The sequence below is a fragment of the Pimephales promelas genome, chromosome 11 (assembly GCF_988280905.1).
Source record: "Pimephales promelas chromosome 11, fPimPro1.hap1.1, whole genome shotgun sequence".
Lineage (NCBI taxonomy): Eukaryota > Metazoa > Chordata > Actinopteri > Cypriniformes > Leuciscidae > Pimephales > Pimephales promelas.
In genome coordinates, this window is record NC_142779.1 from 918808 (window position 1) to 942261 (window position 23454).

General features: G+C 34.5%; 1 protein-coding gene across 1 annotated transcript in view; it reads left to right on the top strand.

Moving 5' to 3' along the window:
* The window catches only part of adgra1b (adhesion G protein-coupled receptor A1b), a 115590-nt gene that overhangs the window by 43867 nt on the left and 48269 nt on the right, over positions 1-23454 (top strand). The window contains exons 11-12 of the mRNA XM_039649272.2: positions 188-349; positions 1780-1974. Coding sequence (XP_039505206.2) covers positions 188-349; positions 1780-1974 — 357 coding nt within the window. The remainder of the gene's footprint in view (positions 1-187; positions 350-1779; positions 1975-23454) is intronic.

The window sequence follows — 23454 nt, forward strand, 5'->3', positions numbered from 1 at the left end:
CTAGTTCAACCAGGCCCCGCCCCTTTATTCTGCGCATGAATTATTATAATGAGGAATATTGTGAGTGTTCGTTCCCGGGAGAGACTCGAGACTACAATGGAGGCGTTTCAGGAGTTCGGGAACACTGACACTCAAACAGCAACATCACACACTCACCACTTGTCCACTCATGTGTGTTTCTCTGTAGTTGGGTGACCACGTGTTCGTCACGGCCAGTCACATGATGCAGGTGGAGGAACATATTCTCTGGATGGCTCAGAATGAAGCTCGTGCGTGTACACGAATCGTCCAGTGTGTGGAGCGCATCGCAGATCTCGTGCTCAACGCCAACAACACCGCCATCTCAAAGGTGAAGCTCACACACGCTTTCATTCAGGAAACATGGAGGAAAAGACAATGCTTTGTTGGTTATATTCACATCTGAACAAACTCTGAGCACATTCTGATTGGCCATTGCGTTCACACGCTTAACAAACATCTCTGTGATTGGCTACAATGATCAACACTGCAAAAATATGTTGTGAATAGAAAAACAGAATAGAGTTGTGTTAAAAAGCAACACTTATCACACTCCAAAACATGCTTTTCTTAGTATTTTTGTCTTGTTTCCAGTCCAAATATCTAAAAATTCTAGATATGTATAATATGACATTAGAAATTATATCTTGTTTTCTAAAAAAAATTTTAAAAAATAGGAAAAAAAGTTTTTTTCTCACCTCATTGGCACATAATTTTGCTTGTTTTATGTAGTAACTCACTTAATTTATATTAGTTTAGATCAGAAAACAATAGTTCAAATATAAAATTGAATAATTGAATTATATAAATAGACTTTCGTGTGTAATTTTACTGGAGTTTAAATGTTTAATATCATTATTTCGGTGACACTTTACAATAAGGTTCATTAGTTAACTACTGTGAACTAACAATGAACAATTAAAATCAAATTAATAAATTAATTAAAATTTATAAATTAAATATAAATATAATAATAAATTAAAATTTATTAAAATCAAAGATTTGTTCACATTAGTTACTGCACTGTGAACTAACATGAACAACAGGATAATTATTAAGTAACATTAACAGTAACAAATATATTGTTAGTTCACGTTAGTAAACACATTAACTAATGTTAACTAATGAACCTTATTGTAAAGTGTTACCACACATTTGCAAGTTTATATCCCACAATTCTGACTTTATTTCTCACAAGTTTTGCGTTGAGATTCAAGTGTGTGAGAAATCAAGTCAGAATTGCAGAAATAATTTTTCTGTTCTGTGCCGGAAACAAGCTTCCATACAAAACACATTCAGCCGATTGATTTAAGAAAAATATGCACTGTAAAAAAGGCGGAATATATGTATATATCGCCAATTTAAGCTGCAAAACAATATTTTGATTAGAAAAACATTTATTTTGTGAATTGGCATGAATTACTCTTGAGATTTGCTCATTAAACACTAATGAAAAGAGGTTTGTGCACCGCTGATTTGTTCCCTGATGCATTGTGGGCCGTGGGCTGCTAATACTGTACATGCTGTGTGTATCTCAGGTGGGTTTCTACCCCAACGCTGTCAATATTGACGTAATCACCATGTCCTGTTAGTGTTCGGATAATGTGGGTTACAGACTCGGATCGTTAATGGAGTCTTTGTTTAGACTTTACATTTTCATAATCAGTCCTTGACTGACTCGTACAATGAATGAGGTTTATTTTCCAGCGAGCAATTAGTGTGAGGAAAGTAGGTCGCGTAACGTTGTGTGTGTGTGTGTAGGTTTCTGCTAACATCGCTCTGGAGGCCCTGATGGTCCCCCCGACTCTCATGGGTTTATTGTGTACGGTGGCTCTGCTGCCCCCGGTGGCCGAACCGGGTCACGACGAGAGCGGATCACAGCGCACACACACTCTGCTCAACTTCAGATGTCACTCGCTTAATGTCTCCGGCTCACCCATGGCTCAGCTCAACCAGGTGAGGGTCAACACTCACCAAACACACTGGCAAAAATCCAAGTAAATAATATATAAAAGTAATAAATAATAATATAATATAAAGTAATAAATAATAATAAAAGACAGAATAACTGGTTCACTGGTTTTTGGACTGGGTTTACACTGCAAAAATGATTGATTTTTATCTTGTTTTCAGTCCAAATATCAACAAAATTCTTAAATCAAGATGCATTTACTAAAGTAGGAAAATGCCATTGGATATTATGTCTTGTTTTTTGGGGAATTAATCAAAATTAAGTGAGTTTAGGCTCAAAACAAGCAAAATTATCTGCCAATGGGGTGAGAAAAATAATCCTGTTTCTGTTTGAATTAAAAAAATGAAATAAAATCTCACCTCATTACACTCTCAGAAAAAAGGTACAAAAGCTGTCACTGGGGCTGTACCTTTTCAAAAGGTTAACTTTTGTCCATTTTATGTGCTAATATGTATATTTCAGGTGCTAATATGTACATTTTAGGTGCTAATATGTACATTTCAGATGCTAATATCGACATTTTATGTGCTAATATGTAAATTTTATGTGCTAATGTGTACATTTTAGGTGCTAATATGTACATTTTTTAGTGTTAATATGTACATTTCAGGAGCTAATATGTCTATTTTAGGTCCTAATATGTAAAAAATGAAATAAAATCTCACTCCATTACACTCTCAGAAAAAAAGGTACAAAAGCTGTCACTGGGGGGCAACTTTTGTCCATTTTAGGTGCTAATATGTACATTTCATGTGCTAATATCGACATTTTATGTGCTAATATGTAAATTTTATGTGCTAATGTGTACATTTTAGGTACTAATATGTACATTTTAGGTGTTAATATGTACATTTTAGGTGCCACTAAGGTACCAATATGCAGCCTTTGGGTACAAAAGTGCACCTTTTGAAAAGGTATAGCCCCAGTGACAGCTTTTGTACCTTTTTTTCTGAGAGTGTAGGAGATAATTTAGCTTGTTTTAAGCAAAAACTCACTTAATTTGGATTAATTCCCCTGGAAAACAAGACATAATATCTTGTAATTTCACTCATCTAGTAAATGCATCTTGATTTAAGAATTTTTTAGACATTCGGACTGGAAACAAAACCAGTTATTCTGTCCGATTTACTTGAATTAAGGCGAGAACCGTCATGTTTGTTCATGCACTGGTCTATTTTGCTCTCATAACAGTGTCTACTTTCAGATGAGTGGAACAAAAACTTCCAATGTTTTTATTTTATTGAATTGTATTAATCTGTATATATTCAATTCAAAGACGTGAGTTTGAGTCAGAAATCTCCATTTCACACACACCAAACTTTACCGTTTTATTGTCATTCATTTATCATCCGTCTGGTTTATTTCCTGAAATGTTTTCTGTCTGTTGACTGTATTTTCTGTTTTATTTTCAAAATCCGCTCTATAAAAACCTTTAACTCTAATATGTCTTAATTTTTTTCTATCCAATGTTCAGATTTCTGTTCTCGAATTGTATGCATATTTGAGTAGTTACCACATCATTTGCACATTTAAACATTTCACCCGTGTCTTGCCTTAAAATAATTAATCATTTATACATTTTAATTAAATAATTTAATTCTGATTCCCTAAATGCTTCAATGAGGAAATATTTTATTTAAATGTTTTTCTAATGTTTCACAATTTTATAACTAGACATATTTTAAATTATAAATATTGTTTTTAAATATTTTATTCTCTCGGTTACATGAACAGTTATTATGTCTTTGTCTCTCCGGTCAAACTACGAATTACAATTTCATTATTTTTAAACTCACTTAGGCTGCATTTATTTGATCAAAAATACAGTGTTTTTTTAAATATATTATTATAATGTAAATCATCTGTTTTCAATGTGAATATCCAGTAAAGTGTAATTTATTCCTGAATTTATCATCATTACTCCAGTCTTCAGTGTCACATAACCCTTCACAAATCACTCTAAAATGCAATAAATATATATTAAATATTGAAATATTACAATAATAAATGTCTAAATATATATTATAAGCTTCATGTCAAATAAAATCAGTCTTTGCGAACAGACCTAAATTAAAAAATCCTAATTATTCCAAACGTGTGGCTGCCAGTGTACGAACACACTTTGTTTATTTGTTTACCTGCATATCATGTGACCATTAACTGACATCAAAGAACTCTGAACATGCAAATATGTCTTTAAATGATTGAAATGTAGCTAAAAATATTAAGGGAACTTCAAGCAATTATTTTAGCTCAAAGGAAAAGCGTTTGCAAATATAGTTCTGATGTATATTCTGATTGATAGTTCTGGATATGCTAATTATGTTGTGTGTGTAGATCATATACATTAAGTGTATCTTTAGTTGAGCTCATGATGGAGAAGAACATTGGTCTAATGAGGAGCAACAGTGAAGTTCACTATAAATCACACAAGCGCTGGAGGCTGATCTCATGTGTGTGTGTGTGTGTGTGTGTGTGAATCAGTCTCAGGATCTGGTTAACTGATCATCATTCTGCCCTAGTGCACACTAACAAGTGAACGACCCGCTGCTTTCTATTTGGAATACATTTTGATCAGGACTTTATTTGCCGGCTGAGTGTCAGAGTTGCCTCTGGGAGATTTAGATCATTCGTAATGATCACAATCACATCATTCACACACAGTTTTATATAACGTTTAAATCAAATATTACGAAGTCGGTCCTTACAAGAAACGTTCAGGCGAAAATTAAACTCCCAATTCGCCTACTTATACTACGCCCTAAAAGTATAAACTCTTTTTGAGAAGAAAAGGTACAAACTTCTGAGTGTAGCAAAAGATTAGGCAAGCTTTGAGACATACAACTTCATCATTTTTAACGGACAGATCTGTATATATATATATATATATGCTTAACCAGTCTTTTTCATTCTTACAGCATTGAAAGGTTTAAACAACAAAATTTATTTTGTGTTTAAGGTTTTTTGGTGTTTGTCCATGCATCTGTGAGGTTTCCTGATGCGTGTGTGTGTGTGTGTGTGTGTTCCTCTCCTCCTCCGTTTGTTCCCGTGTGTGTGTGTTTATGCCGTTGCATCTGCAGAACTGCATTAAAGATGTATTGCGCATCTCTGACACACACTCACCTGCGTCAAGCTGACAGAGAAACGCCTCTGAATGCTAAACCACTGGAAGCGTTTCATCACCGCTGCGCTAGAGAGAGAGAGAGAGAGAGAGAGAGAGAGAGAGAGTCTGTAAAGGATCCCGCTGAATAAGTGTAGAGACAGATCGACAGCTAAAGCATCGACTCTGACCCGTCTGACCCGTGAGGGCGGAATAAAACACGACAAGGCTTCTCTATAATCAGCATCTGTTGCTTTGACTGGGTCATGCTCTGTTTTTTTTATATTCACCTGTAAAATGATATAGCCATACGCCAGTCCGTTTGTGTATGCAAATGATTTTGTCCTCATACTGCCGATATTTAGATTTCCAGAAGTGAATAAGTCGTTTAAACTGCGAGGAGTTTCCAGCACACACAGTTAGTGTGTGTTCTTCAGGTGTTGGTCTCAGTAAGAGACTGTCTGTGATGCGTGATTCGCTGAGCGTGTGTGTGTGTGTGTGTGTGTGACCTTTACAGCAACTCTCTCAGGGAATGTTCAATCAAAGTTATGAACAAACATTCTTCCAGTAACGTTACTAGAATGTTCATTCAGAAAAATGTCCTTAAAACTTTAAACATAAAACCAATATTTATGGTTTGTTCATTGAATGTGTTTAGTAACAGTTTTTTTTAAATGTAACCACTTGTTTCGGAATGTTCAGAGAACGTTCAAAAGTAACATTCCAGTGATGTTTGAAGAAGGGTTGAATGGAATGTTCCCTTAACATTTGCATAACCAATAATATATATATATATATATATATATATATATATATATAAAAGTGATTTAGACATTTGAAACACTCAGATTCAGAAATAATGTTCTAATAACTTCATAGGCATGCAGGTATCAGCTATAAACAAAAATATGTTCTAAGAATGATTGTGTAAGAGCCACATAGGGATTAGTTCATCTGAAATAATAATTTAGTAAAAAATAGTAAGAAAATATTTCATGAAGATTTATTAGAATTATTATTTTAGTTATTTTGGATTTAAAATGTACATTTAGTAATGTTTAGATCTGATTATTATATTTAATTATTTTGAGCTTCCAGTCAGATCGCACTACGTCACAACGCAAGTGATTGGATGTGTTTTAGTTTAAAGTTAGAGACGTTGGAAGCAACACAGTTTTTTGACCGTGCGTTTACATTTAAAAAAAAACGTTTAAATTTTAAAAAGTGTTTCAAATACTGGTTACAATTTGACTGACTTCAAAAGGTGGTACAGAAGAATTAAACCCACATTGGGTGCCACTACCACTACAGATTGCATTCCCATAATATCTCTGTGTGTGTCCTTGTTTGTTTAATTACAGTATGACCACAAATAATGTGTAAAGCAGCTCAGACAGTTTGATCATGTGATGAGAAATGTGTTCACATCGAGATCACTAACACAACATGACACATTTCTTTCTGAGCTCTAGATGAGAAGTGTGTGAGTTTTTATCTCAGGAGGAACACCTGAGGAGCCGGACACTTCAGCAAACGTCTCCATTTGTTCTCCATTTAATCAAATCGGGAGAGAAACCACTGAGAATGTGACGTATTAAATGGTTCTTAATTGTCAAAGTCTCTCTTTCTCATTCTAGCTTAATCAAATCTAAGCAAAATAATACAATACACTTATGAAACACACACATCACACTGGCTACGTTTACATGCAACCAAACTAGTTTTACTGCGTGATCAATATAAAAGAGCTCATATGCTCATCGTCTCCAAATCATAACCAGAAACTGATATCAGGCTAAGTCTGCTGTTTAAATTAATGGACCGATGTAGGAGAATGGTTATTTTTTGCAAACAGTGGGAAACTCTATATATTCACACGTCAAAAATAAATCCTGATTTGAAGCTTGCGACATCACAACCCGATCACATGTTCAGCGTTCATGTAAACAAATTCATTCAGATTCATTCAGTCCGATTGAAACAAAAGTAGTGTATGCATCTGATATATTCTCTTCAAACCCCAAATCTCATTATGTGTTAATTCTCTCAGTCATGAATGAGCTCTACATGATCTCAGACGAGTTATTTTTCTCATCCACACTCCCAAAAACGAGGAAGGACGTTTGCTAATTGGCCTGCAATCTGTGTATGAGGCTCATCTGTGGGCTTCAGTTAAAACTCTGAGATGAAGCCGATCGGAGGATCCCGAGCCGGAGCGTTCAGGGTCACTAATTACCTCTAAAACACCTCGTTACATTAAACTGGGAATACAGCTGGGAATTACTCTGTGTCTGGGAGAGTTTGTGTGTGTGAAGGCTGGAATATACGACTTTTGCTCAGATATGAGATCTTGGCAGGAGTTGCCGAATGTCCAAAATGATCTCATGAAAATGCGTATATCTATCGCACAAATTGCACGAATCCATAGCACGAATTGTATATGCAAAAATATATATTTTTTGTGCATATGCATATATACGCTCCGTAAACCCCTCGGATCAGATCAGTGGTGTGTAGTAGCCTATGTCTGTATTACTAGTTGAGCATGCGAAAATAAAACTGCGTTTTACATGCACATCAAAACTATTTTTTTTCTGTATAAATTACACGATAAATACAATTTGTGCTATAGAGACGCACTTTCATGAGACTGAACCGATCTGCAGATTTTGTGCTTTCAAAGTTGACAGAATTCACAGAAAATCACGTAGAATATGATGATAGATAGATATCAAGATTCTGAACTCACGATACAATATTATAAGGATACTCCAAGACATATGATAAAAGGATAACAAAAAATGTTGATTAAAATGCTAAATTTGGGCTTGCATTGTGAATGAATAGTCTTGGACTTGGTGCTGAAACTCAAAGCACAGGACAGTAGAGACACCTGAATAACAATATTCCTGATTCTGAAACTAAAAAATTATTTTAGCTGAATATGCTATAGTCTTTCACTGACTAGATATATTTAAAATGATTATTTAAAAAAAAAAAAAACACCAGCTCGGAGAAAATGGCAAATATCTCGGCGAAAAATAAACGTTTCGAAGCCAAATTTTTATCGAGTGGAGAACGGGCCGAGACCTTTCGAAAGAGACCACCGGCAGCCTCGTGGGCCCCCGGGGCCCCGAGATACAGGCCCCCAAAGCCCCCCCGGAAGCGAAAAAACGCAAATATCTCGGCGAAAACTGTGTGGAGAACGGACCGAGACCTTTCGAAAGAGACCACCCCCAGCCGCGTGATTTATCTGTGATTTACAGTAGTGTTTCTCTGAGATTTACAGTAGTGTTTCTCTGAGATTTACAGTAGTGTTTCTCTGTGATTTACAGTAGTGTTTCTCCATGATTTACAGTAGTGTTTCTCTGTGATGATTTACAGTAGTGTTTCTCCATGATTTACAGTAGTGTTTCTCTGAGATTTACAGTAGTGTTTCTCTGTGATTTACAGTAGTGTTTCTCTGTGATGATTTACAGTAGTGTTTCTCTGTGATTTACAGTAGTATTTCTCCATGATTTACAGTAGTGTTTCTCTGAGATTTACAGTAGTGTTTCTCTGAGATTTACAGTAGTGTTTCTCTGTGATTTACAGTAGTGTTTCTCTCTGATTTACAGTAGTGTTTCTCTCTGATTTACAGTAGTGTTTCTCCATGATTTACAGTAGTGTTTCTCTGTGATTTACAGTAGTGTTTCTCCATGATTTACAGTAGTGTTTCTCTGTGATTTACAGTAGTGTTTCTCTGTGATTTACAGTAGTGTTTCTCCATGATTTACAGTAGTGTTTCTCTCTGATTTACAGTAGTGTTTCTCTCTGATTTACAGTAGTGTTTCTCCATGATTTACAGTAGTGTTTCTATGTGATTTACAGTAGTGTTTCTCTGTGATTTACAGTACTGTTTCTCTGTGATTTACAGTAGTGTTTCTCTGTGATTTACAGTAGTGTTTCTCTCTGATTTACAGTAGTGTTTCTCCATGATTTACAGTAGTGTTTCTCTGTGATTTACAGTAGTGTTTCTCCATGATTTACAGTAGTGTTTCTCTGTGATTTACAGTAGTGTTTCTCTGTGATTTACAGTAGTGTTTCTCCATGATTTACAGTAGTGTTTCTCTGTGATTTACAGTAGTGTTTCTCTGTGATTTACAGTAGTGTTTCTCTGAGATTTACAGTACTGTTTCTCTGTGATTTACAGTAGTGTTTCTCCATGATTTACAGTAGTGTTTCTCTGTAATTTACAGTAGTGTTTCTCCATGATTTACAGTAGTGTTTCTCTGTGATTTACAGTAGTGTTTCTCTGTGATTTACAGTAGTGTTTCTCTGTGATTTACAGTAGTGTTTCTCCGTGATTTACAGTAGTGTTTCTCTGTGATTTACAGTAGTGTTTCTCTGAGATTTACAGTACTGTTTCTCTGTGATTTACAGTAGTGTTTCTCCATGATTTACAGTAGTGTTTCTCTGTGATTTACAGTAGTGTTTCTCTGTGATTTACTGTAGTGTTTCTCCATGATTTACAGTAGTGTTTCTCCTTGATTTACAGTAGTGTTTCTCTGTGATTTACAGTAGTGTTTCTCTGTGATTTACAGTAGTGTTTCTTCATGATTTACAGTAGTGTTTCTCTGTGATTTACAGTAGTGTTTCTCTGTGATTTACAGTAGTGTTTCTCTGTGATTTACAGTAGTGTTTCTCTGTGATTTACTGTAGTGTTTCTCTGTGATTTACAGTAGTGTTTCTCTGTGATTTACTGTAGTGTTTCTCCATGATTTACAGTAGTGTTTCTCCTTGATTTACAGTAGTGTTTCTCTGTGATTTACAGTAGTGTTTCTCTGTGATTTACAGTAGTGTTTCTTCATGATTTACAGTAGTGTTTCTCTGTGATTTACAGTAGTGTTTCTCCTTGATTTACAGTAGTGTTTCTCTGTGATTTACAGTAGTGTTTCTCTGTGATTTACAGTAGTGTTTCTCCTTGATTTACAGTAGTGTTTCTCTGTGATTTACAGTAGTGTTTCTCTGTGATTTACAGTAGTGTTTCTCCATGATTTACAGTAGTGTTTCTCTGTGATTTACAGTAGTGTTTCTCCATGATTTACAGTAGTGTTTCTCTGTGATTTACAGTAGTGTTTCTCTGTGATTTACAGTAGTGTTTCTCTGTGATTTACAGTAGTGTTTCTCTGTGATTTACAGTAGTGTTTCTCTGAGATTTACAGTAGTGTTTCTCTGTGATTTACAGTAGTGTTTCTCCATGATTTACAGTAGTGTTTCTCTGTGATTTACAGTAGTGTTTCTTCATGATTTACAGTAGTGTTTCTCTGTGATTTACAGTAGTGTTTCTCTGTGATTTACAGTAGTGTTTCTCTGTGATTTACAGTAGTGTTTCTCTGTGATTTACTGTAGTGTTTCTCTGTGATTTACAGTAGTGTTTCTCTGTGATTTACAGTAGTGTTTCTCTGTGATTTACAGTAGTGTTTCTCTGTGATTTACAGTAGTGTTTCTCTGTGATTTACAGTAGTGTTTCTCTGTGATTTACTGTAGTGTTTCTCCATGATTTACAGTAGTGTTTCCCCTTGATTTACTGTAGTGTTTCTCCATGATTTACAGTAGTGTTTCTCCTTGATTTACAGTAGTGTTTCTCTGTGATTTACAGTAGTGTTTATCTGAGATTTACAGTAGTGTTTCTCTGTGATTTACAGTAGTGTTTCTTCATGATTTACAGTAGTGTTTCTCTGTGATTTACTGTAGTGTTTCTCTGTGATTTACAGTAGTGTTTCTTCATGATTTACAGTAGTGTTTCTCTGTGATTTACAGTAGTGTTTCTCCATGATTTACAGTAGTGTTTCTCTGTGATTTACAGTAGTGTTTATCTGAGATTTACAGTAGTGTTTCTCTGTGATTTACAGTAGTGTTTCTTCATGATTTACAGTAGTGTTTCTCTGTGATTTACAGTAGTGTTTCTCTGTGATTTACAGTAGTGTTTCTTCATGATTTACAGTAGTGTTTCTCTGTGATTTACAGTAGTGTTTCTCCATGATTTACAGTAGTGTTTCTTCGTGATTTACAGTAGTGTTTCTCCATGATTTACAGTAGTGTTTCTCTGTGATTTACAGTAGTGTTTCTCCGTGATTTACAGTAGTGTTTCTATGTGATTTACAGTAGTGTTTCTTCATGATTTACAGTAGTGTTTCTTCATGATTTACAGTAGTGTTTCTCTGTGATTTACAGTAGTGTTTCTCTGTGATTTACAGTAGTGTTTCTTCATGATTTACAGTAGTGTTTCTCTGTGATTTACAGTAGTGTTTCTCCATGATTTACAGTAGTGTTTCTCTGTGATTTACAGTAGTGTTTCTCCATGATTTACAGTAGTGTTTCTCTGTGATTTACAGTAGTGTTTCTCCATGATTTACAGTAGTGTTTCTCTGTGATTTACAGTAGTGTTTATCTGAGATTTACAGTAGTGTTTCTATGTGATTTACAGTAGTGTTTCTCCATGATTTACAGTAGTGTTTCTCTGTGATTTACAGTAGTGTTTCTCTGTGATTTACAGTAGTGTTTCTCCATGATTTACAGTAGTGTTTCTCTGTGATTTACAGTAGTGTTTCTCTGAGATTTACAGTAGTGTTTCTCTGTGATTTACAGTAGTGTTTCTCTGAGATTTACAGTAGTGTTTCTCTGAGATTGGACCAGACGTTCTTACCTTATCTTCAGTCATTCTGATTTTCAAGTAAATGTATGTTGATTTAAGAATGTTTTGATATTTGTAAATGAAAACAAGACAAAAATAGTGATGAAGACATTTTTTTGCTATGATGTAAAGCTAGCTCATACTGGCGCCTGTTTCGAAGACACTGTTACAAAATCATAAATATCTGCACTTTATGAAGATTATTTCACTGAAGATTAATGCGCTTTTGACCTGAATTTGTCTTGTTTGCCAAACCCAAACCCATGAGCATTAATGTGTGCTGGATTAACACTGGCTGAACGTGCCATATTTGACAAATGAAAAAGCTGTTTAAGTGTTTGAGGTTTTCACAGAATCCTCTGTGAGAGATGTGTGTGTGTGTGTGTGTTTCTCACTAGACAGGTGTCACATGTGGCCCGATGCTGATGGACACTGTACGAGTCCAAACATCACCAGAGAGGGTTTAATCTTCTTCATTTTGACCACACACACACACACACACACACACACACACACATTCTCACATCCACTCTCTCTCTCCAACACACACACTCTCTCTCACACACTCACACACACACACACTCACATTCTCTCTCTCTCTCACACACACACACACACATCAACTTTCAATTCAATTCAGAAAGCTTTATTGGAATGACAAAAAAACAAACATTTTGTATTGCCAAAGCATCAAAACAACATAGAAAATGATTTAGAACATGTAGTACACAAAATAATACTGATATCATAAAACAATAATAATGAAATAAACAAAGATTAATAAATAAAATAAAAAGGATTTATAACAAAGTAAATCTCTCTCTCTCTCTCTCTCCCACACACACACACACACACACACTATACCAGCTGGACAAGTGATAACATGCAGGACTTTAATGCTTTAATGCGACACAAACACATATTTTTAGTTGTTGTCCATATGGTGTTTTACTCTAAACTGAATTTGCTTTTATCTCTAGCCCAGATTTCAGTGCAATTTGTACAAATTGATGTTGTAAATCAACAAGCACGTTCTAATTCTACTTTTTTTGTAAAAAAAAGACTATTTATTAGTTTAATTAGACTATATTAAACTATTAATAATGTTTTGAATGAAAACGCACATTACTGCTGATGAAGCGCCCTCACATCACATCAACTCCAGAATACACTGACCTCAAATCAGTGTGATTATTACATCATCTTCAAGAGAAGGTTCAGTCGCTCAGGATTTCAGTCTTCTGATGAGCTCAGAACTGATCCAACACACCGATAACAGACAAATAATACGATAAGAGGGAATAAAACGAGAGCTTGAAATGAAGAGAAACTCCTGAACTCTTGTACTCTCTGTCTTCTGGATATAGTGACTGTAAAAGCACGTCTTTATCATCTCTCTCTCTCTCTCTCTTTCTCTGTCAGATGTAAAGGACTCGAGTCTCTTTGACTGCAGAAAAGACAGCGAGACACTGAGATCATCTTAACAGCCACAGATGTAGAAATACAGGATTACAAGAAGCGGCGTAGAGTTAATCTGTCAGAGACGGCTCGGTCTGTCTCCACTAACTGGCTAAAGCAAGTGTAAAAGTGTCGTACATTATACTTTATAAAGGCGTAACTATCAATAGATAAGAATTATAATGTATTATAAGGCTTAAGTAAAGTGTTTTCTGTGGAAGGGAAAGAAGTAAAAGGCCAAAAATAAGAAAAAACGCAGCATTTCTGCAGTGCCTCATTATAATTCACACTATGTTGCGTCTTCATATTTGTAATTATTCCGAGCTCTCTCGACACACATTCTGTTAAATAAGGATTTGAGCATATGGTGAATGACAGTAAAGATTATTTTGAACATGTTTACCCAGTGCATGACTGAAACATCTGCTCAGACCCATCCGAATCGCTCTCTTTTCAGTGGTTTGATTCAATTGGTTTTAATTGGTTAATCTTCATAACAGTTCCTGGTGTAATATATAAACCTATGTCTTAATAACATTTCAGTCAGTGAGTTTTTAACATGCATATTAATTAATAAAACTGAGGCAAAACTCTTCCTGACTTAGTTTAAGCTTCATTCAAATGCCATAAAATATCACAACATTTTCATGGAACGTCAAGAGATGCTCAATTATAATTTTTATGGGATGTGATGGACATTTTTAGGACGATAACATTTCAAAATTATGACCAGTCATTTTTCAAAGGATCCCAGTTATAGATCACATCAATGGTATTTCTATCCACAATGTTCATGTTCATCAGATTATGAATCTTGTGAGATGAGAACACTATAGGGGACCATTGAAATGGCTAGAAACAAAAAAATTAAAACACAGTTTGAATATATAAATATATACTGCTCAAAAAATAAAGAGAACACTAAAATAACACATCATAGATCTGATTCTGAATGAATGAAATAATCTTATTAAATACTTTTTTCTTGTTTTTACTTTTTAAGTGTTCCCTTTATTTTTTTGAGCAGTGTATATTAAAATGTATGGCCTTTTCCTTGGAGGACTTTTATTTTGACACACCCGTGAGCAGGGAACAGGTGTGTGTTTGAGGCCTTTAGTTCAACGTCTCTTAAATAATACAGTCACGGCAACTGGATTTTCATGCATCTTTGTGAAATAATTTTGGGACTGACTGGAGGATTTCCGGAGAAGGGCGATGATACTAACCCGGTGAGATCAGTGTGTGTTTGTATGTTCACTGTGAAGGGAATGATGTTTTAATAGGTTGAGACTGGATCGGTTTGATTCAGGAATGGATGTGTTTGTGGTTGTTAATGATTAGTGAGAAGTCATCAATCAAGCATCTAATAAGGATTTGAGTGACTCTTATTATGTGTGTTGAACCTGTCATTGTGAAAGCTTGCTAATTGTTGTTGGTTTGATCTAGAAACGCTCCTTGTTTTGTGATTGTCTTGTGATTTACTGCACTCGTCTGGCGGCACAGCTGGTCTCCAGAGCATGTGTGATGGGTGCTGGTTTCAGTTAGCGGTACTTCAGTTTATTGACTAGAACCACGAGTTTAGTATCGTATATGTGTGTGTGTGTGTGTGTGTGTGTGTGTGTGTGTGTGTGTGTGTGTGTGTGTGACCGCTTCTTCACGACCTGTCACTGTCTCCTCACATGGTAAATTGCTGTTAGGTGGTGGTTGACCCCGATATATCAGCTTATAATTTCCATTTTTAATGATCACATCGCCCGGTAATTGTAGGACTTTTATTTTGACAGTGCTGAGAATGCAGCGCCAGATCCGCAAGAGCAGATTTCTCAAAATAAATAAATAAATAAATAAATAGCCTATATTTATAGACATAATATTGGACAGACCTGTTAAAGAAAGAAAGCGAATGGCATATGAATAAATAGTATAGAATTTGCCTTTCGATTATTAGTAATACAAAGAAAAACATCATAACTCTCATACATTGGTGCTGTAAATTTTGGAATAATTAATAACATTGTAATGTTTTTGTAAGAAGTCTCTTCTGCTCACCAAAGCTGCATTTATTTGATCAAAAATACAGTAAAACAATTAAATATTGTTACAATGTAAATAATCAATTTTCTAAGTGAATATCCAGTAAAGTGTAATTTATTCCTGTATTTATCATCATTACTCCAGTCTTCAGTGTCACATGATCCTTCACAAATCACTCTAATATGAGGATCAACAAACGTTTATGATTTTTGCGGAAAGTGATGCATTTATTTTCCGTGATTCTTTGATGAATGGAGAGCTCAAAAGAACAGCTTTTATTTGAAATATAATAATTTTCTAACATTTTATAAGTGTCTTTACTGTCACTTTGGATCGATTCAGTTCATCCTTGATGAACAAGTATACATTTTAATAATAATAAAAAAAAGATTGTGTTCAACATTGATAATAATCATAATTGTTTGTTGATCATCAGATCCTCATATTAGAGTGATTTGTGAAGGATCATGTGACACTGAAGACTGGAGTAATGATAATAAATTACACTTTACTATATATTCACATAGAAAGCAATGCTTGTAAAGCTTCACAGCAGGACAAGCCTCACACACTTTCAAGGTCTGCAGCGAGTGTGTGTGTGTGTGTGTGTATGTGTGTGTGTGTGTACACTGGAAGCATGAATGATGTATTAGCTGGAAGCCGCTGTAATGAATCTGTCAATGTAGGGATGGAAACGTTTGTACGGCTCCTTTGTATCAATCAGACACACACACACACACACACACTCTCTCTCTCGGGAAATCGATCAGCAGAGCCGTGCTTTACAAGCCGCGGGGTCGAGACACGTTCGTCGGCCTCGCTCGTGTTGAGGAGAGGAGGATTGTGGGATTGAGGCAGTGTTCTTGAGGACGTCCGGATGACGATCAGACATTAAAATCTTCTTCATTTCATCATGATTCTGGATCACAGATTATACTGAACGACTCGACTGATTCATTTATCTCTAACAAGCAAATGCTGTAACTAGGGATGCACCGAAATGAAAATTCTTGGCCGAAACCGAAAACCGAAAAAGAGGAAACCAAGGCCGAAAACCGAAAACCGAAACACCGAAAGAAGTTATGCCAATTATTAGTATCATTGCATTTGTGGCTATGACTGTGTACAAACTTAACTAAAATCAAGGCATTGCAATTGCATAAATTAATATAACATTTTCAAAGAATAAATCAATTACAAATTATGCAAATATATATTTAGCACAATGCACAGTAAAAAATAAAATTCAAACTAAAATGTTTAACTTGACCCCACTCATGTGTGCACTAAATAATAATCTACTGGCCTGCAGAAAGGTTTTAAAATGAAACGTTCTCTCAAAAACAAAGCCGAGCGCAAACTTCTCATCACATTAGCACCCAGTTTGCATGTCTAAATTAGTTACATTTTAAAAAATTTAGCATACAATATAAAAAGCCTTTTTAAATGAACAATGGTCCATGTTTAATACAAATGTACATGAAACTTAATGAAACATTTTTAGTGAATGTAGAAAATATTTAAGAGAGCATTAATTTAGTTCTATACATGTTCCCATATACATATTTTTTTGTAATGTCACAAGTAATAATCTCAGGGTTTACTGGGTTTTACCTGATTATTTTTGTATTGGTGGTGGAATACTAAAAAAATAAACATTGTCATGTATTTATCTGTCTTCTTCTCACCGATTCCTGATGGTTAGAGGACAGTTACTTGAGTCGTCCCCTGTCGTTTCAAAGAATAGTAACAGTTACAACGGAGAGCGCGTCAAGTATAAACGCCTCGAGCCCTCGACCGTTTGGAGCGGTGCACGCGCTGTTTGTGGAGACTCGCGCTGCCTTGTTTACTTTCGCCTGCCTCCGCAGCGCGAGTCTAATTTATAATTTTTAATTGTTTCCTGCTCTAAACATTAAAATTTAAATCTAAAATCTAAAATTTCAGTGTAGCCTATCTGAACCCGCGATGAGACGGAAACCTTGTTTATCCACCTATAAACAATGCGTGCCGCCATGACGACGACTCCGGTTCCGAGCGGGTCAAGAGCGGTGCGCGCGCTGTCTGTGGAGACTCGCGCTGCCTTGTTTATACTTTCGCCTGCCTCCGCAGCGCGTGTCTCCACAGACAGCGCGCGCACCGCTCTTGACCCGCTCGGAACCGGAGTCGTCGTCATGGCGGCACGCATTGTTTATAGGTGGATAAACAAGGTTTCCGTCTCATCGCGGGTTCAGATACACTGAAATACGTCCACACCGCAGACATGTTGCTTCAGACAAGCACGTGCAGGTCGCGGTTTCTGTTTGCGTCATCACAACATTTCGGCCGTATTGTTTCGGTGATAAAAGTCTTTCGGCCGAAAACCGAAAATGCACTTTTGGGCCATTTTCGGCCGAAAATTTTCGGCGGCCGAATATTCGGTGCATCCCTAGCTGTAACGTTTATTGAAAAAATTACTTGTGAATACAGTCGGAGAGAAAACGATATTATGATATACTGCATCCTTTTTATGGGTTATGCATTTATTAATTCATTCATTCAGAAACATTTTCACCTCTAATTCAACTTGCATGGCTGTGCAAGTCATATCAACTCATTGTTTTTTTTAAATCATGTCTTGTTGAATCTTGTATAACTTCATTTATTAAGTTCAAATTGATTAAATTAATTTGACGATTTAAAGCTTGGAAAAATCCAGACTTAAAATATTTATTTGAGATTTTAAGTTAATATTTCAATAATTAAATGACACATTCACATGTTCATGGCTCCCTGATGCCAATAATAATAATAACTCAACACTTAAATGATGTTCACATGCAGTACTGTTTTGTTTTGAATTTGACTAATTAAAAAAAAAAAATTTTGTAAATTACAATTGTTATGTAAATTGTTTTGAAACATGCAGCGCATTTATTATTTATTAATAAAAACAGCAGTCTTGGATTTGATAATCGCACTTAGGGATGGGCTTTTATTTTAGATGCGATTAATCGCGATTAATAAAAGTTTGTGTTTACATGATATATGTGTGTGTGGTGTGTGTATAATTATTTTGTATATATAAATACACACACATGCATGTATATATTTAAGAAAAATGTGTTCTTAATATATCAAATATTTATACATAATATTAATTACGTATAAATATATATATATAAAGTATATACATGCAAATATTTCTTAATGCATGTGTGTGTATTTATATATACAAAATAATTATACACACCACACACACATATATTACATAAACACAAACTTTTATTTTGGATGCGATTAATCGCGATTAATCGTTGCCCATCCCTAATCAAATTCATTATATTAGCTTTTCATCAACTCACGAACACCCAGAGTAATAGAATTAAAATATATTGCCATGACTTAATCATATTTTCATGTTTCTTAGTATAGAGACATAGTTCTGATGGGTTTATTGGTGAGATGCACTGTGAACGTGTGTGTGTGTGTGTGACGTGAGCCGATGGAGAACAGATGAAGGTTGTAGAGATAAGGTCAGAAAATCCAGACTTATAAATATTCACTTAATCCAGCGTTCAAGGGCAGCGTATCGTCCTGAAGAAGCGTCTCTCCTCGGCACTCTGAGACTCTCCAGCTTCAGGAACTCAATGTCTCTCTCTCTCTCTCTCTCTCTCTGTGGTCGAGCTGAATTAATCTACTAATTAAACTCTTTCTGTGACTCGTTGTCGTTTTCTCCCTCCACTATAGCGGCAGGTTCTGAAACAGTTGCTGATGTGCCTTAAAAAGGTTGTTTTCCAATGAGACCGTCTCTGTTTGAGTGTGTGTGTGTGTGTGTGAGTGAGTATACACATCTGTATACTTCCTGACACACCTCGAGTTCTGAATGATTCTCTGAGTATCGGCTGGTTTGGTCTGGTTCTGTGCTCCGCTTCGGTTCGGCCCAGTTGTGTCGGTCTTCATTAAGTGTGTGTTGGCCTCGACTGCTCTCGACACACAACACCAGCGTTTATCTGTTGCATGAATGCAATAAAGCCCATCGTGAAGGTCAGTAAAACACTCTTTACTAGGGGTCTAACAATAATATATCACGATTAGGGCTGTGCAAAAATTAATTGCGATTAATCGCATCCAAAATAAAAGTCTGTGTTTACATAATATATTTGTGTGTGCTGTATATATAAACACTTATGCATGCATGTATATATTTAAGAAAATGTGTTATTCATAAATAAAATATTTATATTTATATAATATAGATTATGTATTTATATATATATATATATATATATATATACAGAATTTAAGCGCAAATAATTCTTAAAAATATACATGTGTGTGTATTTATATATACAAAATAATATATTTAAGAAAATTTGTTATTCATATATAAAATATTTATATTTATATAATATAGATTATATATATATATATATATATAGAATTGAAGCGCAAATAATTCTTAAAAATATACATGTGTGTGTATTTATATATACAAAAATAATATATTTAAGAAAATGTGTTATTCATATATAAAATATTTATATTTTTATAATATAGATTATGTATTTATATATATATATACATATATATACAGAATTTAAGCGCAAATAATTCTTAAATATATACATGCATGCATAGGTATTTATATATAAAAAATAATTATATAGAGGACACACAAATATATTATGTAAACACAGACTTTTATTTTGTATGCGATTAATTGCAATTAATTTTTGCACAGCCCTAATCACGATACAAAAATGCAAATGTGGATGGTACACCCAAAACAAAAATCACTGTGAGACAAAATGTGTGTCAGTACTACATTAAACTACTATATAATGTTGAATATAGTGTATAATAGCGTAATGTGGGAATGTTTGTGTCCTGATATGCCAGATGTCTGATGTTCCCAGTAAAACGAGTCTCGGAGTATCGCAATAATATGGTATCGTGATGTGTATGGCATATCGTTAAACTCCTACTCTTTACTCTAAGGATGATTCTTATGGAAAAAAAAAGTTTAATGAAGTGAAACCATATCCTTTGATTTCTGTTAATCAGTTATCATCATCATCCACTACTTATAATAATAAAAACTACTCAATCTCAGATCTGAACAGCACACGTGATCTTCCATGACAAACGAGGACAGTGACTCTTTCTGTACTTCAGTCCTGTGCATTACAGAGCGTTATAATTAATGCATTAGAAATCTTTTATAATATATAAACTCTTTAAAGTGTTAGTGAAAGTTAAAATCAGAGGTTGTTTGTTAAAGCTTTTATAGGGGTTTTAGGATCTTTCCAGAGCCTCATTACGCTTTCTCAGATATTCCCTTTCATGTAGTGTGAATGTAAAATATCTACAGTTTCATAGATCAAACTGCATGATAAATGAAGTTATTGTCTCCTAAAACAAAGAACTGATCCTGAACCGCTAAAACAAGTCGTCGTCGTCTTCTGTAACTTATGTAGTTTGTAACCAATTTGCATAATGCCAGTTTATGGTCTTGATTGGCTGAACGGTATCTCTTTGCCCCGCCCTCAAACATGGTAGTTTACCTGAGAGTGGTTCGTAGCTAATTTGCATAATGCCAGCCCATTGGCTGCATTCTTTGCCCCGCCCTCAAACACTATAGTTTTTATTAATTTTATTTCAGTTTTAGTAATTTTTATATTTTGTTTTATTTTCTTTTTGGGTTAAAGTACTTTTTATAGTTGTATTCATTATTTTAATTTTGTTTTAAATTTAAATTTTTAGTTTAGAAAATGTTTTTTTACTTTTATTTCAGTTTTAGCTCTTTTTATTTTCTATTTTTATTTGTTATTATATTTTTTGTATTAATTTTCTAAATATGTCTATAGTATTCATTCATTTCATTTTTCTAAATTATTTATTTATTCTTATTTTAATTTTAAAATAATAATTTTAAAATAATTTAGTTTAAATACTTTTTTATTAGTTAAAAAAATCTTTGTGGTTTTTCTTCATTTTTATTTCAGCTCTAGTTATTATAGTGCATAAAATTGAACTAAATGAAAAAAGCTGAAATAAAGTAAGCTTAATTCCTCTTTCAGTGTTTTACTTATTCTATTTCAAGTTTATGGTTTTAGTGAACTATAATAACCCTGTACTTTATACTATACACACATGTTTATACATAAATGCTTTTCGCTTGAAATGTGCATTATAAAACAGATGATTTTGATTGGATAAGTCATGCTTGATTTCATTGTAAAACTAAATAAATGCTGCGAGTCGTTATATCGCTTGACAAGAGCGTGACAGCCAGTGGTTAATCAGCTAGATACTTTAATTAATTATTTCTGCTGTTAATTGCATTAGCATCTTACATTTCTGTTACTCCTGAACTACTGTAATGCACTTTTTCTATTTATATTCTTATCTCTTTGATCAGACTGCCAAGAGTTATATTGAATCTGAATGCAAAGTGACTGTATTAGCTTACAAAAAACCTTCTTCAAAAGCCTGATGATCATATTTGAGACTCATGATTTTCTGAAAGTCCAACAGGGATTTAGACGAGATAATTCCCAATCAAACGCTGACGAGAGAAGGTCTGGTGATGAATGATGTTCCTGCTTCATCACGTCTGACTCCGAACACAGAAATGATTGATAAAGCACATGAAAGCACTGGTATCTGTGGGAATTAATGACAGAAGACTTCTTTAAATAAACCGCCAGCTTCATCCATCCTGTTGCATGGCTGGGTTTCTCCGGGCTTCATCTCTCACGCCGAGTCTTTAGTCCCAAGAGTAATCCGAGTTCACGTCTCCCTTTGAAACTAAATGAAGTGAAAAACCCTGGAAACGTCACGAGCTTCTTTGTGTGGGTTTGTGTTTAACATTCTGAACATAAAGAAACTAAGACAGCCATAAAATGTTTAATGTACAGTTAAAATCTTAACGTTTTTTGGCTTGGGCTACACTCTATAAAATCCTGGGTTATTTTAACCCAAAATTGGGTCAAATATGGACAAACCCAAATGAAATTAAAAAATGTGCAGTTGAAAGTGAAAGTTGAAGTTGACATTTTTAACCCAACATTTGGGTTTGTCCATATTTGACCCAATTTTGGGTTAAATCAGTCCAGCTTTGTGAATTTGTTTCCCTTCTACTGTTATCTATAAGGAAAAATTCGCAGATAGATGATATAAGTGTTCAAAACAACGTAGTGCCACGAATCAATGATTTGATGACATCACTCTGCACTTCAGATTCTCTGTCCAATCAAATGCTCTCTAGAATCTGAAGCTCCGCCCCCTTCGTTATAAACACTGAAGCTGCGGCTGAAGTCGTTCACACACACATACCGTTTACTACGTCTATATAGGGGACAGAAAGATAGGCTGAACATTGGGGCGAGTGAAGTGTGGTTTCACGTTAGGGTCACATGACCCGCTGGACAGGAAACTATCGCACACATTTGAATTCTGCACAAAATGCTGCGTTTAAAGCGATATGGAGGAGATTAGGAGGAAACTGCGGCTTTATTGAACTCATCGGCTCTGAGCAATGACGGAAACCAAACGCTATTGGCTATTTTTTTAAAGGGGAGGAGCTTCTCGATATGCCCTGCCCTTCTTCCTGTTTCAATGGAAATTGTCAAGAGTTGAATAATGCTGCACGCTTCAGTGTCTTTCAGTACTTCTTTTTTAATTCACAGTGAAATATAATATTAATATTTCTTATTTTGTGTTTAGTCACTTTTATTTTGTAAACTAATAATAAATAATACATTATTATTATCATTGAACTATAAAATCACAATTTGGTCTGGAAAGTTGTTCAAATCATATTTTAAATCGTAATTATATAAGCAAAATTACAATGCATTTTTTTTCAACCATTAATATTATTTTTGTAATGTAAAAAAAAATATATTTTTTTTTTCTGTAAGATATTGCAATAGTAAGATTTCTTTTGTTTTTCAATTAATAATTATAATAATAATACTTATTATTTTTATTATTATTTAGTCATATTGATATATAAAATCACAATTTTGGCCAAATTTTGGAATCTGGAATTTTTTTAATTTCTTTTTTTGCCTGTCACTTTTTGTCAGCCATAAATATTAGTATATTATAATAGTTATGTCTTTCTTGTTTGTATTTATTTACTATTTTTATATAATAATAATAATCAGAATTTTAATCAGAAAATTTGCAATTCGACAATTATATGGTATA